Source organism: Abramis brama (genome assembly GCF_963993115.1).
Source record: "Abramis brama genome assembly, chromosome: 5".
Taxonomy (NCBI): Eukaryota; Metazoa; Chordata; class Actinopteri; order Cypriniformes; family Leuciscidae; genus Abramis; species Abramis brama.
The window spans coordinates 42,924,997-42,945,115 of record NC_139967.1 but is presented as its reverse complement, the minus strand read 5'-3'; the positions used below and the strand labels follow the sequence as shown (position 1 = coordinate 42,945,115).

Sequence of the window (20,119 nt, the reverse complement as noted above, 5' to 3'; positions counted from 1 at the left end):
TTGCATTGAACATCCTGGGGCCTGTTTCAGAAAGGAGGTTAAGTGAAAACTCTGAGTATGTTAACCCTGAAATGAGGGAAACTCTGAGTTTTCTGTTTCAGAATGGGAGGTATGTTAAACCTGAGAAAGCAGAGTAAGTCAAGCCTGTTTCTGAAAGAGAGGTAACTTATACTCAGAGTCAGTTACCATGGTAACTTACTCTGTGAACCTAACCTGGTCGGGAGCAGGTTTTCTTCAGTAAACCCAGAGTTTCTTCCGGTCTCCTCCCCTTTTTTAAAGAGGAAGTGGTGTTTAAACACCTCGTTCATTCTTTCAGTACATTTTTATTAATAAAATGAATCTTTTATTAATAAATAAAATATTGCAATTTTTTTTTTTTAAATAAGATGAAGTCTATATAACTCCTTAACTGGCAACTGAAAACACAGTAGTAGATTAGAGTTACATAATGTAGTTCTAAACAAATTCTACAGAATTAAACTGTGGCATTTACTGGAAATCACTGAACTGTGTTCATCTGTGCAACAGAAGCTGATGGACCGTCCTCCTGCTGTTCTTCCACACTCTGGGGGTGCGGGGAGAGATAAGAATACCCGTTTATACTTAGATTTAAACTTAGATTCTATAGGCTACTCCACATAAAAAATGTGAAAAAATGTGAATGTGTAGATTGTTTGATTTGTAGACACATAATGTTAAAATTATAGGCCTCTCTGTGGCATTTGGTTGAGTACACTTTATAACACTATTTGTCATAATTTCTGGTGTATTGAGTAGGCGACTTACAACTGCCTGGGGTTCTGTTCACTGTAAAAAAATTCTAACCTAGCCAAGTCAAAATTTTCTAGTGACTGGTCACATCTAAATTTTTAAATTGGCCCAAGTGCAATTCTTGTTGCAATAGTCTGTTAACATTGGCTCAATGAGAAATAATACGTCAGACTAATTGAAAAATTTAAATGTTAACAGTCACTAGAAATTTTTGACTTGGGGATGTAATGTTTTTTTTACAGTGTTGGGACAGGAGGCTCCAAAAGACAGATATTACCATCAGAATCTATTGGGACCAACAAAAATCCTAACCCAAATTAAAATAAATGGAAATATCAAAAATAGCCTATATAAAAAATAACACATGTGTAAACCTCTTACATTTTATGAAGGCCCTTGGATCTTTGGGACTGGCTCTGAAGTCCGTCCAGGAATTCCCTCAGCCAAAAATGCTGCTGCACTGCTAGACACTGGATGCTTTAGTTATTTCATATGTCACATGTTTGTAAAGTCAGGTAGCCTACACCCATGATATGCTCAAGCCTTACTTGACTGAATTATGTTTTTATATTTAATTTTCAGCTGCTGCCATGTTCTTTTAATGCCTGCAGGATTGCTCCACATGAAAATTAAAATTAGGTTGAATAACATACTGTTCTTCCAGTTTCACCTCTGATATTATAACAGTTGGGCAAGTTACTTGTATTACTAACTACAACTGACATCTTCAACAGTGTAATTAGATTAATGTAATAATGACTGTCTTTAGAAATTATTGGTCTACTTATTACTAATTACTAAATCCCATGTCAACCTTAAACACTTGAACAATACAAGGAGAGACAAGAAACGGCACTTTTAATGCTTTCAAATAAACAATATACAATTGCATGAATTATTATTGAATTGGCCAAAGTGTGTAGAGGGAGAAGGTTAAATTAAAAATATAACTTTTAAAAATGTATGTTAAATAGCCTATACAGAATTGTTCTATAGTCTAATACAATTGCATCAGATTTAACTTTAAATTGCAGAAGAATTAAGAGTAATCCCTTTAATTAAATTACAGTATTTTGATTACTTGGTAATTAATTACACCCATCACTGTATAACAGTAACTAAAATGTGAAGAAATATGCAGACCTCTTTTTGTCTGGCGCTGTTGCCATGGTGACTCATAATATCTGTGCTCCATTGATAATGGCTTTTTATAGTTGTGGTGCACACGCTTAACTCAGAGTCAGTCAACTCAGAGTTGATTGAACTAACTAATTTCAGCTGTTCTGAAACCAAAAACTCAGAGTTTCCCATCTCAGGGTAAGTCAACTCAGAGTTCAAGTTTTAACTCAGAGTTGGTTGAACCTCCTTATTGAAACAGGCCCCTGGTGACACTGGAAATAGAGTTGTTGTTGTTTTAATCGCATTCAGACCATGTAACAATACCACAAAAACATGCACATGCTTACATATTCTATAACAACAATATAAATAAGGTTAGGAAATACAAAAAAGGGTCAAACATATTTATCTAAAAAAAATCATAACATAATTTATTGGCTTGAGGATCCTCAGTACAGTGGGACATCTGCATTTATGAATTAAACATTGAAGAACTTTTTTTTATATATATTTAGCCAATTAGAATTATTTAATTAATAAACCATATTTCATTTCACATTGTTTGTTTCAATTACAAATGTTAATGCAAAAATATCTGAACAAAGTTGCTTATAAAAACACATTCTCAGCAGTTTACACATTGTTATTTCAAAGATGATATACATATGATTTATCAACATTTATAATTTAAAAAAAGCAAATTTTTATATTGAAGCAAAATAGGATTTCTAAATTTCACTTCTACTTCTGAAATGATCCCATTACTTGCAATTATTACAGGTAACAGTTGATTGTACTGGACAAACCCATCATCACAATCTACATTACACCTAAAAATGAAAATTTTGTCATCATTTACTCATCCTCAATTTGTTCCAGATCTGTATAAATTTCTTTTTTCTGCTGAACACAAAGGATGATATTTTGAAGAATGTTGGTAACCAAATATTTGCGGGGCACCACTGACTTCAATATTTTTTCCATACTATGGAAGTCAATGGTGCCCCGCAACTGTTTGGTTACCAACATCCTGCAAAATATCTTCTTTTGTGTTCAGCAGAACAAAGAATCTCATAGAGGTTTAGAACAACTTGAGGGTGAGTAAATGATGATAGAATTTCTATTTTTGGGTGAAATATCCCTTTAAAGCAGTAGCATTACACCCCAAAATATTAACCCCTTAACTGTCACCGTTCCGCTCTTTTTTATCACCTTTTTTTCAGGTCACATATTTTAGTAATCATAAAATAAGGTATTATTTGAAAGCTTACGAACTCCAAATTCATCCTGTTAAAACCTTTTTGAAATTGGATGTGCGTTACCATGGTAACGGTACTCTAATTTCTTTTAGCGGGCTCCTCCCCTAGTGGGCGTCGTCAGGTTTCATATTAGAACAGTTATTTTAACTACTTTATAATAAAAACTTCTAGTCTTCGACAAAACACATATCGACGGAAAGATCTGAGTCTCAAGGTTCCATATTTTGTGATAGAAGTGATATCTGGACATACATTTATTAATTTGTTGCAGGAGAATGCATTACAAAAAAATATTCAATGGATGTATTTGTCACCCGGTGGCTATATTTGGTATTACGCCTAAACAAAATCTTTTGTGACATCAACTTCAATTTTGGAACACAACTTGGTTAAAAATATGGCTTTGATTTTATAGTAAAAATTATTTTGTAAAATATATATTTTATAAACAATGATAAATATTTAGTACAGTACATTGGATTTACAGTCAATTTAAACTTATACTTTTTCATACTTTCATTTTTTGAAGTGCTTTCACTTCAGCAATAATCTGCTGAGTGTCTTCGTTAAAATAAGGCCAGGTCTACCCACTAAACATTGGACGTCGGATAGACGTGCAGATCATGTCTATATTGGGTCCGTCGGTCCATGACCAATTCTGGACATCTATTCGACGTCCAAACTAGGTCCACTATTTGGATGTCCAACCATGACCCAACTTGGACGTCATATAGACGTTCAACATTGGACCTTTGAACTGGGTAATTTTTTTCGACGTCCAAACTAGGTCCACTATTTGGACGTCCAACCATGACCCAACTTGGACGTCATATAGACGTTCAACATTGGACCTTTGAACTGGGTAATTTTTTTCGACGTCCAAACTAGGTCCACTATTTGGACGTCCAACCATGACCCAACTTGGACGTCATATAGACGTTCAACATTGGACCTTTGAACTGGGTAATTTTTTTCGACGTCCAAACTAGGTCCACTATTTGGACGTCCAACCATGACCCAACTTGGACGTCATATTGACGTTCAACATTGGACCTTTGAACTGGGTAATTTTTTTCGACGTCCAAACTAGGTCCACTATTTGGACGTCCAACCATGACCCAACTTGGACGTCATATTGACGTTCAACATTGGACCTTTGAACTGGGTGATTTTTTTCGACGTCCAAACTAGGTCCACTATTTGGACGTCCAACCATGACCCAACTTGGACGTCATATTTACGTTCAACATTGGACCTGAACTGGGTAATTTTTTGGACGTCTATGACAGGTGCAGGAAATTTACATGATTATTATAATTTTTTTAATTTACAAATGAAGAGCTCTTTTCCAAAACGCGAGTTTGTCGTGTCATTTTGCTGTGTAATGAACCTATTCACTGCTCCATCCACGTTTCCAAATCGCTATATTTAAAATGTAATAAATTTTTAAAATATTTAAAATATTATATTTAAAATATTTTAAATGTACTGCAAGATGCTCGTGATCCAAGGTGTGTGTGTGTGTGTGTGTGTGTGTGTGTGTGTGTGTGTGTGTGTGTGTGTGTGTGAGCGCGATTTATTGTAAACAAACTTTTGTGGATGGACGTCGAAAAATGACGTGCGGAAGACGTCGAAAAATGACGTGCGGAAGACGTCGAAAAAAGACGTGCGGAAGACGTCGAAAAAAGACGTCGCCTGGCGTTACAAAACAACCCCTTCAATGGACCAAATTTGGACGTCCAAAAATTACATGAAAATGACGTCAATACGACGTCACATTGCGCAGTGGGTATATTCCAAAGCATTCTTGAATTACAACCAATTAAGTTTTGATTCTATTATCTATCTATTCTCAAACAGTTGAAAGTTAAGGGGTTAAAAGACTGTCAGGTTCACTGATCAATGACAATATAGCATTTTTTTGAAAAATGTTATAGCAGGAGTTTGAACATAAATGATTACAGTCTGTTGTTCATCTTACATGCATTTGTTGCCTTAGCTGTTTTCTGTTCTCTTTTTTATGTCTTCAATAAGAGCCTTTTCGACTTCACAAAGCGAGTTGAAAAATATCAGTTGTGACGAAAAACCTTGTTTTTCTATGATCTCAAAGATGCTCCTCATTTTACTTTGAGATGTTGGCATTGCCTTGATTTCACTTAACAGTTCGCTTCCAATGATGCCAACAAGGTCATCTAAAATAGCTTTAACATTTCCCACCCTTTGGATGAGTGTTTTTCTATTGCTTTTCAGAAAGGAAACACCTGTAGAAGAATCAACAATCATTAATAATATAGTATATTCAAATGATTGTGAGATAGAATAAAGTTAATATTTTGTTCCGCTGCGATTCAAAAACAGCTGATGCAAATGTAAATAAAATGGCTATAATATTGTGTTAAATTTATGTGCTTACGCTCATCGGGTGACAGGTTCAGTCTGCTGTTTTCAGCTGTAAGATAAAAAGTTAATGTCTTCACTTGCAAGTCTTTAGAGATTAACAGTAAATATAAAACCCTTGATTTAAATAATCAGTAAAACCATTAATGAATGACTGGAATGGTTTCGAATGAATGACTCGCTCTTACAAGTGGGACTAGTAAAAAAAAGCAAATGTAAATTAAACATTTGTGATAAATGTATGTTCATACGCTCATTGGTTGATGTCAGTCCGCTGTTTTCTGCTGTATAGTCTGTAAGATAAAAAGTTGGTAATGTCTTCACTTCAGCTCTTTAGAGATTAACTGTAAATATAAATCCCTTGATTTAAATGATGAGTAAAATCATTAAACAATTCATGCAGATTTTACATTGTGCAGTGCTCATATTGTTGCAGTCTAGCATGTATATTAAACATATAAAGAGTATCCAATGTTATTTACCTGCCAGTGGTATGTCAAGACTCCATTCAACTTTAACCTCTCCGTTCTTGTGCTTTTTCTTTTTCAAGCATAATCCCACATTCATCACGCCAGTTGGTAACTTTATATCGAATGTTGGATAGAAAGGTTTCCACTGCTTAGTGCAACGAAGCTTCGTGCACTTACAAAGGAAAGAAAGGTCAAATGAGTATAAATATTAAAAGGCACTTTAACAAGACTCAAAAACTGTTTGTTACTGCTAATTGTATCATTTGATTTAAAATGAAATACAATACTTAGTCTTAACTTAAAAAAATATTTGTCAGATTGAAAATGAGATTTTAAAGGAGCAGGTGGTCATTTCTCAGAGATACCTTTTGATATAGAGGCATTTGCTTAAAGGCTTAAAATTAGCCTGAAATAAATCAAGGTTGTGTAACAAATAATCCTTATCCGTCAGTTTGACTGAAAATGTCCTTCATGTTCTATTTTTAGACGTCAAGAGAATAACATAATGCTTGTTATTTTAATGTGACTTGGTAACAAGAATATTTATGGGAAGAGCTCTTTCCAGACACTGCATTTCTGCCTGATTGTTTTCTTTTTTCCTTTGTATTCCGCTGTAACAGTATTAAAAAATAAAACATTTGTGGTCTGCTGTCCCGATTTAATTTACAATGTATACCATAAACAATTCACTGAAATGCACTAAGAATCTCTTGTTTTTCTCCCCAAATCCTCACGTCTCTTTCCAGGTTTGTTTTCACACGGATGCTTTAAAATGTAATTGTCTCCCCTTTACACTTCTAATACCTATTGACTGGGATTACTGGAATGTTTCAAAAGTAGGTATACAATAAATACAATAAGTAATACAATATTTATTGTATTATGAAATATTATCACTCAATGTTCCAGTTAATGAACATTTTTAATTAAGGCAACGTATGTTACATAATACAGACATTACTACTATAGTGATATTTAACAGGTCCATAATATTGCTGCTGAAATGATCAAGGGTTTGGGGATATTGAGGGTCTGTTGTAGTTGTAATAATAAATATAAAGCCACATATACAGATTGAATTGAGGTTTTTATTCACATATAAACATTGATCAGCAAACATAAACAGAAGCTCAACCGAACCTGCTTGACACAAAAGAACAAACCTCTTGCAGAAGCTCAAACGTGCTGCGTAACACCAGAATGAACCTCATTGGTTCTCGCAAAGTTGATGAATGTTTATATATGTGAATAAAAGCCTAAATTCAATCTGTTCATCATATAAAGTCTCTTCAGAATTTTTTTGACTAAACCACTCAATTCATATGAATTAGTTTTACGATCTCTTTATGAACTTTTTAAAGCATCACAGTGGTAGTTGCGTAGCGCTCAATGGAGGGACAGAGAGCTCTCAGATTTCATCAAAAAGATCTTCGTTTGTGCTCCGAAGATGAACTAAAATATCCCTTTAAGTGACAATGGTTTTCCTAAGTATTCCCGAGCACATCTGGCTGTATTTAACACTGTAGCATGACAGTTTCTCAGGGCTCAAAGGTCACACACATTCAACAGAGGTTCCCGCCTTGCCCTACATGTACTGAGATTTCTCTGGATTCCCTGAAACTTTTGACATTATAAAAGACCTAAATTCTTTGTTAACTTGCATTTAGAAATGTGATTTTTGAATTGTTGGACAATTCTCTCATGAAATTTGGCACAAAGTGGTTAGAGTCAGGGGCGGCGCCAGCCGATTTTACCGGGGCTTCAGCCCCGAATGTTTTGAGTCAAGCCCCGAATGTAATGACTGTCCCTGAACAAATATGAAACTGGACAATATCCTATGTAAACCCCCGAAATCATAAGTTGCTTTATTTCATTGCGCTTTGGCTTTGCATATACTGCACACAGCCTGTAAAAATAGACCTTAAAAATAATCTAACCTATAGAATACATTTCTTTGCTGTCGGTAGCCTATGGGCTACTCCGTTTCTTCCTCTCATGCAGCAGGTAGGGGAGGAGCTAGCACAGTCCAACCAAAGAGTGCGAGCCGAGGTAATAACTGAGACAGTCAGCGAGCAGGAAAGAAAAAATTAAAGAAAAATGAAGCAAACGAGACTTTGGGTTTTTTTCGGAAAGAAGTCAGTGGGTAAGAATTCAGTTTTTTATCCTTAAAGTCTGTAGGCATTTGTTTAACTAGTTATTACGATTGGCTAATCTTCTAGTACAGAATCTCCTCCGGATAAAAACACAGAAGAAGAAGCTGAAACAAGTGATAGAAGATTGCTCACTCACTCAAAATATAAAATAACGTGGTCATCATCAAACATTAAACAGTGTGTAAATCAAAAACCTGCTTAATATTACCAAAGGGGGACCACCTGTCCCGCATTTTGCGGGAAGCTTTCAAATTTGAAGCTTTTGATTTGAAATGTGAAGCTTTGTTGTGACGCAAGTCATAAGCAGTGCCGCATTTTAATTTTGTCTGCATCATTTTATTTAATCGTCCTTTAAATTACAATTCTAAATAAATGTAATAAGAAAACACTGAACATGCTGTTGAGGCTCGCGCAGTTATTTATAACATATTATAGTTAAGAAACAATATCCTAGACTATACACGACCAGAGAGCTGTTTTCCTGAATGCCATCAAGATTGAAACCGAGACTGATTTCATAACAATTGCAATAATGTTCAATTCAGGGTTCGAAATGAGGGGGGTCTGGGGGGGTCCCGGACCCTCCATAAGTCATTAGGGACCCCCCATAAGTATTTATTTTTGGATTTTGGGGGGTCCCCGACAAATATATTTTAACATTAAAAATGATTGTGAAAATTCTAGGTCTTTAGTGGCGTTTTATATTTATAACAGTAATTAATTTATTTCCTAGCGCGAGGCAGCAATCAGGGCAGCTATTAGCCGAGTGAGTTCCTATACAGCGTCACAGATTGTTGTTGTGGTGCTCCCGCAGACACGCACTGTAGCTGAACGCGGCAAAACGAAACAAAGAGTGAAATCCTGAATGAAAATCCTGTAAGTGCTTCGATTATATTTATATCTCCATAATTGCGTATAGTAAAATATTAGGAGTTCGAGTTCCTATATCAAAAGTTGCATTAACTAGATACCCAGTGTAATGATTAGAAGAGTACGTTTGTCAACGTTTCTTGCTAGCTGTAACGTTATGTGTATGAAGCCAAATGATCTGCCAGCTAACAGCAGACTATGGAAGCTTCCGCCACAGAGTGAAAAATAAAAAAGGTTATTGCGACTTTTTAATCTCACAATTCTGACTCTTTTTTTTCCTCACAATTGCGAGTTTACATCTTACAATTCTGACTTTTTATCTCAGAATTACGAGATATAAAGTCACAATTGCAGGTTATAAAGTCAGAATTGTGTGATATAAAGTTGCAATTGTGTGTTATTAAGTCAAAATTGCGTGATATAAAGTCGCAATTGCGTGTTATAAGATATAAACCCGCAATTGCGAGAAATATACTTGAAATTCGGACTTTTTTTCAGTTTATATCTCACAATTCTGACTTTATAATACGCAATTGGGAGATATAAAGTCAGAATTGCATGATATAAAGTCGGAATTGCGTGTTATAAAGTCAGAATTGTGAGATATAAACTATTCTGAGGTAAAAAAATAATAATAAAAAAAAGTCCTTTTTTTCCTTAGAATTGGACTTTATATATATCACAATTGTTAGTTTATATCTCACAATTCTGAGAAAAGATGTCAGAATTGCGAGATATAAACTCGCAATTATGTGTTATAAAATCAGAATTGCGTGATATAGCCTAAAGTCGCAATTGCGAGAAAAAAAGTCAGAATTCTGACTTTATAACACGCAATTGCGACTTTATTTCACGCAATTCTGACTTTATATCTCACAATTCTGACTTTATAACACGCAATTCTGACTTTATTTCTCAGAATTGCAAACTCGCAATTGTGAGATAAAAAGTCGCAATTTTCTTTTAAAATGTTTTATTCTGTGGCGGAAACAAGCTTCCATAGAAGACCTAGCAGCTAGACTAGTTATTCAAAGCTAGCATAACAACCTACTTTTCCAGTCAGTGATTACGAAAGATAACCAGGTCTGTGAGTTGATTAAAGTGAATGTGATTTGAGCATGAATGAGTATACATGAGAGCTTGGTAAGCTATCTAGGAAGCTAATATTATTTTTCTTAATTTAGAATCCTGCATCATGGAGAGAAAAATAACTTGTAACTTTGTTGCTCCAGAGTTAGAGGTTTACCTGTTAGATTATAGCCACTTCTCCAGACACCACTACAATACTGGGCAATTAAATTAATTAATTTTATCAATCAATAAATTTACACTAGAAACAACCTTGTTGTGTTATTTTGGTTTAATGCTGTGAAGCTGCTTTGATGTAATCTGTATTGTGAAAAGCGCTATATAAATACACTTGACTTGACTTGACTTGACTTGGGCCTAGCCCAAACCATGAAAAACATCCCAAGACCATTATCCCACCTTCAACATTGGTCCATATAATTTTGCCTACAGTATATAGTGTAGCAAGGTAGTCTTCAAAATTTTTAATAATTTAATAATTAAATTTTAGGGGACCCCCCAAGAGTCCTAAGTCATTTCGAACCCTGGTTCAATTCAATGTTTTTGTTCTGTTTTTCAGCAGCGAAAATAGTTCCAAACAAAGATCACAGCAGAACCATAGCGCATCTCACAGCAACACTTGTTGCATTACTGAATGATTCGGCGTTTTGAACGAATCGGTTGAGTCAAAGATAAATACCATTCATAAACTGCCTCATTCTGAATAAATCAGCCGTTTGAACGAATCGTTTGAATGAATGCCTCAATGACTCGCTCATTAACACGGTCGTCTGCCGCCTCCTACTGGCGGTTTAGTTTCATAAATTGTCATTCTTTTCAACATTCCTTATTTGTATATTCAAAAACATTTAAAAATAATCTAATTTTATAAAGGGGATTCCCTTTATAAAAGGTACAAAAAAAATAGTTTTTTCAAGCAGTGATGTAATGAAACACTGACAATTTAAGCTTGAAGGGAGTAAAGCCTCTGTTTAGGCTATTAAGGAAATGAAATTTTGCCAAAAGAAGAACTTTTATTTTAAATAAATGTTCATTTTAAATCAGCCTACTTCAGTGTGATATGTTACCATATTATCATGCTTAACAGTGAGAATCTGAATAATTGTAATGTGATGATCAGATGCAGATATCTAAATCAAAGAATATGGGCGGTTTTGCGGGTGGATTATTTATTTTTAACAGTGGATTCGGGTGACTCAAAGTCCACCAGATTAATGAATTTATCTTTAAAATGTACAAAATTTTCTTACGGGGGAGCATGCCCCCGGACCCCCCTAGGGGTACCAGGCTCCACCCACAAAAATAATGAAGTTAACCAAGGTGTGGGAACCCTGTGAAAGTAAATTGTTACTGTAATAAAAAAAAAACTCTTCGAGTGATCCCTGTATTTACATTAAATGGGCTGGGCTAAGCCCCGGATGTCCTTAAATGCTGGAAACGCCCCTGGTTAGAGTTTAGGGATGGGACGATTACCGGTTTCACTATAAACCACGATAAAATGCACTGACGGTTAGTAATATCGTTTAAAATTTAATTATCATTAAAACCGTGTTTGATTATCGCGATTTTAGATCCTGTTCAGCCAGCAACAGTCTGATGCAGGCGCAGCGCGCAATGTTGTTGTTTTTTTTTATTCAAGAAGGAATTGCGGAAGGCAGTGACCGTGCTCGGGAGATTTTTCTGCCTTTTAAGAGAACCAATTCTGAGGTGTGGTCATATTTTGGCTTTAACAAAAATCCTGAGGGAAACTTAATCGAGGATGGTCACCCTGTCAGCTCTAACATGCACAAGAAAGTAGCCGAGTCGTCTTGTGTGACCATTACCCACTGTTGTATAGCGAACGCAAGGCAAGTTAACTTTGACCTCAATACCAAAACTACTAGGAAATAATTGGGCATAAAATGTTGTTTTAAGTTGAACTATTTTATATCAATCACTTGAAATAAACGTGAAGCTTCCGCAAAGAAAAGTTCGCAGCAAGTGGCTTTGAGCCAAAGACGAACGAACAAGTTCAAACAAGACTATGTGACATTTAAGGGATAATAATTTATATTCATTATACACTTATTACACCGATTTTTTTTAGCACATAATTACGGGGACATTGAATTGAGATTAATGTTTTAAATCTTACCTGTTTATAAATCCATTACAGCGTACAAAACAATCGTTCAGACAAGATGATCATCACAACAATATTATCAAACTCTGTAAACAATAAATCAACTCTGATTTAATTTTAAAATACAATTAAAAACGGAGACGCAAGACGGCAAGTTGTATTTGAATGAAACGAGAGAGCGCGTCCATTGTGATCATGGTGTAACGTCTGTCAGAGAGTTTGAATACTAACGTTACCCAGATACAAGACAGTGCAAATTAACTGTTAGTTCCACGAGACTTTTATAGATGTTTTCTCTCAGTTAAGCGCACACTTCACATACATGTCGAAGAGCGAATGTTAAAAGGGAAAATAAAACACTCTAAAACACGCTACAAATCAAAGTGGAAGTAAACACATTATAATAAAACAACGGTCAGCAGTAGAGGTCATCTTCCTCTTTGCGCGAGCAATCTCACTCTCACTGTGCGTGCGCGCTCACATAAAAACAGCATACATACAATAACGTACGCCATAGAAGAAGTTATCTTAAAGGCACATCAACATTCATGTCATGAACACTACTTAACACTAGGCGGCCGTTACAATGGATGTGCGCGGTGTTATAATGCATTGCTATTGACGACCGTCATTATAAGGAAGGAAATACCACATAATAGAATCTTGCTTTAAAAAGTGCATAGAGCTGCTTGTTTTATTTGTTGTTTGTTGATTTTCAAATATTAAACTTCTTGAAATGTCTTCAGTGTGATCATCAACTCTTTTTGAAAAACTTTCATCTCGTTTTAACAAAACCGTGATAATATTGATAATCGCGATAATTTTGGTCACTATAATCGTGATATAAAATTTTCATACCGTCCCATCCCTATTAGAGTTATAACCCATCTTTGCTTGCAAAGACTGAAATGCTCCTTTTATAGGAAATGGGGTTGTAATTGTATATAAACTATTTGATACATGATTCCCCCATGATTCATTAGAAAATGTAAAAGAAAAAAAAAGCTTTGAGAAATCTCACATCAATTAATGAAATCATTGTCATGTTCACCATGCCTTATTCTTATTCTAAATCATACTGACCGACGGTTGTATCGTTGATACTGGCCTCTCTGAAAGTTCATGTTCCTCAACAGGATCACAGGACATGCTGTATTCACAGTTATATGTGAGCATGCATTCACAAGCTGACTGGATTGGTGTATAATCTTCATTACATTTTCTCACCTGAAAAAACAGAGAAAATGTCATTTGTTTATAAAGTCAGCCAAAATAAGGTGAAAAATGAACACAAAAACATACTTCTCTGGGGTCCACATTGCGTGGTTGTAGAAACACGTGCAGCCTATGTATTTTCTTTATGTAGAACAGCATCACTTGGCCACATATCTTAGACGTAAACCAGTTTTGTGTTTTCAAAAGTAAAAACTTTGATGTTCCTGGGATGCTCACTGTAACATGTGTGCCTGTGATATTCTGAGGTTTCAGAATGTCAATAATCTGATTAGAGTAATGTACAGCGGACATGAAGTGGTAGGCATCCGCTGAAATAATTAAAGAAAACATTTCATTTTTTGCTACGTCCTTCACATTTAGTAAATTTAAATAAGTTATATTTATATATTTTGTTTATTTTTTTGGACTTTGCATTATTCACAGATTACATTCAGTATCTCTCATAATGTTCGTAAGATTGCCAACTCACCAATGGAGGTCTCACAGTGAGGTAGACTGAGTTGAGACAGCTCACCCCGAACACATTTGATATCATACAGGGGTCCTGCTTGGTAATGGTTGGCAGGGACTGGACAGTCGCTGTCCTGAAGAACAGTGTTGTACAGCACCTCCCCTTCCCCCTTCATGTTAAAACCAAGCTTTGTAATCTCACAATGGAACCAGCCTGCATGGCTGCTCTGTAACCTATTTCAAAGAAAATATCAAATATGAATGCAAACGGACACACTAATTAGCTTACTTCACCTGTTTGCAGATAGAGTACAGATACCTGTATTTACTTTGCCCCTCCTGACAGATGACCTCGGGAGTGAACGTATCATCTTTTACATCTAGCTTCTGTGAAAAATAAAACGTGCTTAAGAACATTGTAATTATATTGTAAATTAGAAATAATTAAATTATAAAACCACATTTGCATCTGCAAAGATATCATCTTAAAAGAAATTAATCAGTGACTTACCCTCAAAATGTCTGAAGGGGACTGAGTATCTCCATCTGAAATTTCTGGTAATACCAGATGCATTGATTTATTTCTCCTGATCATCCTCTGTATCCTCTCTGAAAGCTCTATCCTTTCTGTAATTTCTGGTTCAGAGCCACAGATGTAGGTTTTGTGTCCACATTTTTCACGAAGCCACTCCAATACGCTTCTTTGAGATCCAGTATATTCGTTTATACTACAGTCTCCCTCTGTAAATACTACAACGACGTGATTCCAAAATTTCTCTCCAAGAAACTCTAAATTTTCAAGAACCTCTTTGGTCTGGTCTGTGAATTGGCCAGCATGCAGAACAAATGTAAGCAGAATGGCATGAGGTCCAGGAGTCAGATTTTCCCATCTAAGAATCCTCTTGGCATTGCAAATATCAATATCAACCAAGTGCACAATCTTCTTGTTCATTGAACCTTTGAAACTCTTAAGCCTACCACTGTCAACTTCATCATAACTTCCTCCATCAAAAATCCGGTTTAGAATGGATTTTTCTGTTTCACTGAAACTCATGAGCCAAATCCTCATCTCTGTAAAAAGACAGCTGTCACCTAAGAAAAACAACATTTGTAAAAATGGCACATTACTGAGGCTTATTTAAAATGCTTTTTTATAGGAAAATGAATCTCTTAATTCCACATAGGAAATATGACCAGTGACAAATAACTACAGATGGCATCATAAAACTATGTTAAAAAAATGACTATGTTAATGTAAATGCCTAAATTACATTAAATTTGCATACACTGCATGCTTTCCTAAAACAGTGATAATGTTTTATTACTTTTGATTTTTTGCTTTAATGACTCCTAACATGTAATCTTCAGTCTTAGGTCAGTCTTATTAAACAATAGGCCTATATTTTACAGTCCCATCATGTTTAAAGATCTTGAATAAATGGATTTAGCAATAATAAATAGGCCTACTGAAAAAATGATTCAGGACAATGGCTTCTTTAAAAGAGAGTATTTTTTTTAGGTTTGACCTGGACAAAATTTAATGGAGGAATGAGAAAACAGTTGAATTATTTTGTAAATATATGCTGTTTTTTGTCTGAAGAAATTACAACAACTAAACTTTATTAATCAAGGAACCAATAAATTCCGCATTGTAAATTCCACAAAAGATGGTGTAGTCTATGAAATAATCTTTGGTCAAAAATGGATGTAACAGAAGAGTTTCTATATTGTTGAATCGCAATATTGTTGAATATTGTTGTCCTGTCCTGTCATAAATAGTAAAATGTTGTGATGTTCCAGGACATTCAAGAATATTTATTTAAACCGTTTATTTTTTTTCAATATATATAACACTACACACTTTGAGCTTATTATCTGACGATCTCAGTTTAGAAGCCATTCATTCAGAAAGCCATCAACTAATCAAACACTTTACAGCAGGAAAAATGTGATCATGGTAGCCAAAATTTGGAAAACTACACATTTCTTTAAGAAATGTAAAAATGTTGGTTTAAAACATTCATACAACACATGGCAACATTCTTAATCAATAGTTAATGGATCATAAGAATTTTAACATAAATGTTCAAGATGTCTAATATAATTTTTACTAAATCCATTAATTCATTATTAAATACTTGAACTCCAAGATTCTATCTGAAATATTGACAAGTCATAGCCTATGCCTTGCTTTTGTGTAAAGATATACTGTATATAGGGAAGAATTTGTCAATGAGATGATGTGGTGTGCTTATATAATACGCTCGTAATGATGATTGACAGGACTGAATGTTTAGGCTCCTCCCAAACCTACATTTTACGTGAAGACCACTGTATTTCAAATACTCCAACCTCTTAATAAATAAAACAGCATACAAACGTATAAAATATTTACCGAAATCAAGCCCACTTGTTAGGGCTCTCTCATAAAACTCTTCAGCCTTGAGTTTTTCATTCTTCACTTCATGAATGAATCCTTGTATAGCACACACCTCGCTGTCATTCGGGTTTTTCACCCTTTTAATACGATGTTCAATCACCTTCTTCAGGTTCTCCTCACAAAACCTGCCTTGCTCTGAATTCGGCTGCAGCCTCAGACCTTGCATGAAATGATAGATGGCCAGTTGTTCAGATCTTTTGGTGTAGAGCTGGTATTGGCCATAAAAACAATGAACTGCCGGTAAGTGTTGCTTATCACTATTAGCCATTTTAAATGCTTCTTCAAAAAGTCTCTCAGCTTTTAAGCTGTCAAGCTGTCCGTAATGCAGTGCTAAATCTGCCATGGCAATAACGAAAGCAGGCTTGAGGGAAATCGTTCTCTCCAAATGATGGATGCACAGTTTCAGGTATTGCTCATTTGACTCTTTAACATCAAACTCTGTTTTACCAGGTGCCCTATTCTTTTCCAGGACATTTATTTTGTATTTGAAACATATAGCCAACTGATGGTGTATAAAGGCTGAGTTTGGGGTAGCCTGCAGGGCTTCTTTCAGTAGATAAATGGCAGCGTCCAAGTTTCCTAATTGGCGGCAAAATTTTGCTGCATATCTTGTGACATGTGGGTTTTCAGGGGACATCACCAGCGCCACAATCACCTTCTTCAAAGCAGTTTCGAACGTCTTCCTATCATCTCTGTAATGCAGCATTCTCAGTGCTAGCAACACTAATAGAAAAGCCTCATCTGGATTAAGCTCAATAGCTCGTTTGAGCTGTTTTATTGTTGGCGAGTCTGAAGGGTCAGAGGTCTCATTAGTCGTGCGATGCATGGCAATCGCATAGCCTGTATTTAAATCACTGTCATCAGGGTTCATTTCAAGGGCCAGTCTAAAGCATTCCTTTGCAGCATTGTAGTATTTTTGAGAGAATTTAAGAAAAGCCCAACCCTTTTCTCTGAGTACCTCAACAGTATGAGTGAACCCTTCAGAACATTTTCTATGGATCCTCTCTAACTCTCTCAAGTACTCTTGACATGTAGGAAAATCATTCATATGATAATGCAACCAGGCAAGGTCCCCATAGGTAACAATAAGAACTTCATCACTGTCTTTGTAGTATTCCTTTGCGAGCTGCACAGATTTCTGCAGATCTGCGAGTGCTTCCTGATGGTTGCCATAAAGATACTGAACAAATCCAAAGCTGCTGTAAGATCGTGTTACTCTCGCCTCGTCAGATTCCAACTCCAACCGAATCTGTTCCTCCAGACGATTCAGTATATCACAGAGAACAAAGTCTTCTTCTCTTAGAGACCAAGTAAAATGGCACTCCTGCTGAAGCAGTTTGGTTTTTAAAACACCTTCAACACTGAAAAAAGAAGAAAAGCTGAGACGAATGACTTAAAAACATTCTATTTAAATGAGTCATGCACTGTAGTTTTGTAGCAGCATGTCACAGTGTGCACACGGTGTGAACCACTAAAGCACTGAATAAATTTTGGTTACTTTATTTTAAGGTGTCCATGTTACAGTGTAATAATAATAGTTAACTATGTACTGCATATAGGGTTTGGTTAAGGTTAGTTGCATGTAATTATGCACAATTTATAGTAATTACTATAGTAACCACATGAAACAATTGTAACAATGACACTGTAAAATAAAGTGTTACAGAAATTTCAGTAGCACTTTATTTTACAGTCATGTTACACATGTATAGGGCTTATACTTATTATAGTGATTACAATAACTGTGTAATAACTAGGTACTAACCCTGAACCTAACCTTAACCCATGTAGTTACCTTATATTACCCAGTACTTTCTTATGTGTGAGTGCTGTAAGTACACGTAGGCTACTGTAAAAAAAACTATGCTGAAACGGCTGTTTCTGGGAGGAGACACACACACAAATACACACACACACTGTTCCTACAGACCAGGTAGGAAAATATCAGGGAAACTGAGGCTTGGTATTAGCCTACTCCAGACTTTATTCATAGGGATCGATTCGCCTATAATCTAATTTGTTTTTTTAAGTAGCGTTGTTTGGCTTCATTATTAAGTTTGTAAGTATACGGTATAGCCAACTTTTTTTGTCACGGCCCATAACTTTTTCTCTTTCTTTCTCTGTGCCGGTGGAGACCGGTCGGCTACGCTATTACTTTATTCCGAACGCTTCTGCGTTGCCTCTAAAATGGCGTTACCCACAATGCATCATTCCATAACGTCTACGCCCGAGCTCTATAGAGCATGGTTGAAATAATATTGTTTATATAGCTTGTGTAACCACTTGCAGGATATAAAAAAAATCTAAACGCGTTCATAATTACACTATGAGCTCGTCTAAAAAAAAAAAAAAAGGTTTAACAATTCATTTTCAAAGACGCAGCTTTGTGTCTGGGCTTGTTTCCATGATGCATACCATTCCTAAAACATTTATTTCAACATTAATACAACAAACAAACCCACCTCATTTTGTGCCCATCTTCAGTAAGTATCCAATCATGAAAATACAAATGGAGCAGGACGTTCTGGTGGAGTGTTATCAAATAAGTTTGAAGCTTGTTTCGCTTAGGCCCGGTGTGGTTAAACCTGTACACATACAGATGTAGGAACTTTGTCTCCACCGGTAGGGAGGAGTTGAGAACGGGGCTTGGCAACCTTAAAGGTTTTTACCCACACAGAACGCGTTTTTCAGGTTTGAGGCGCACAGCACTACCTTTTTTTGTTGACTTAGCCTACAATATAACTTTGTTACAATGAGTCAATACATCATCCAAAATTATTTTTTGTTTTACCGGTTGATTATGATTTCGCTTTTCTAACTTTAGTTAGTGTGTAATGTTGCTGTTTGAGCATAAACAACATCTGCAAAGTTACAGTGCTCAAAATTCAAAGCAAAGGAAGATATTTTCTTTTAAAGCGCCCCTTTTATGCTATTTTAAAGTTTCCTAATGTTGTTTTGGAGTCTCCTACAACAAGTTTACATGCATCAAAGGTCAAAAAACTATTTCATTTTCTCATAATATACATTTGCACATCACCAGATTTTCAATGATTCTCATTTGAATCAATCTCTCTAAATCCCTGCTTTCCGCGAGCAATCTGCTCTGATTGGCAAGACAGCTCATGGGTGTTTTTGTTTTCGACACACACGCTGTATGTGGTAGACCAATCACAACAGACTTCCCAGTGGGCACCTTGATATCAATTTGGCGTCAAAAGTTAGTCAAGACTTGATCAAGATACTGCATGTCATTTTAAGGTCAGTTTGAAAGGCAGTGTCTTCCAGTGGTAATTAGGTGAAAAGAGAAAGTTAATACTCACAGTTGCAACATGAAATTGGTTTATGTAGCCTATATGCAGGTCAATATGTTTGACATTCAGATTACATCAAATCATTGTCATGGATTGGTTTTGACGTCAATTTGATTTGCATATTTGACAATTTTTTTTACGTTGATTTTGACATCAATTTGATGTCTTTTCAACATCAATTGCCCACTACAACATCAGCTGTCCTGAGGCTTCCTACACCATAAACTAAACACAGTAACAAAAAATTACATCGATTTTACCATATAAATCCGAGTGCGAGTCCAATGATGAAACATTGGAAGAACTAGTATTCAACACGAACCTCCAGCGCAAGGACGACTCGAGCAGGACGTTTCTCAGTGATACACTACTCAGTTTGAGGTACATTATGAGATGTTGCAACTGTAATTCCTCACCATCAGCATTAACAAG

The 20,119-nt window shown here is 35.7% G+C and overlaps 1 protein-coding gene across 2 annotated transcripts; it reads right to left on the bottom strand.

Annotated features, from left to right (window-relative positions):
• Nucleotides 1–1,612: 1,612 nt before the first annotated feature.
• On the bottom strand, nucleotides 1,613–18,885 carry LOC311084048 (uncharacterized protein; the record flags this gene model as incomplete). 2 transcript variants are annotated; one of them, XM_084115886.1, is made up of 12 exons in its annotated part: nucleotides 18,839–18,885; nucleotides 16,332–17,737; nucleotides 14,448–15,028; nucleotides 14,256–14,323; nucleotides 13,956–14,170; nucleotides 13,553–13,794; nucleotides 13,334–13,477; nucleotides 6,029–6,188; nucleotides 5,798–5,839; nucleotides 5,563–5,598; nucleotides 5,131–5,410; nucleotides 1,613–2,162 (listed from the first exon to the last, which is right to left on the bottom strand). In XM_084115886.1, the coding sequence occupies exons 1-11, from the start codon at nucleotides 18,841–18,843 to the stop codon at nucleotides 5,145–5,147; spliced, it is 3,165 nt and encodes a 1,054-aa protein (XP_083972012.1). In that variant the 5' UTR covers nucleotides 18,844–18,885. The 2 variants fall into 2 exon arrangements, with proteins under 2 accessions (XP_083972012.1, XP_083972013.1); XM_084115887.1 differs by lacking the exon at nucleotides 1,613–2,162 and having other exon boundaries at nucleotides 5,145–5,410; nucleotides 14,448–15,007.
• Nucleotides 18,886–20,119: the final 1,234 nt, after the last annotated feature.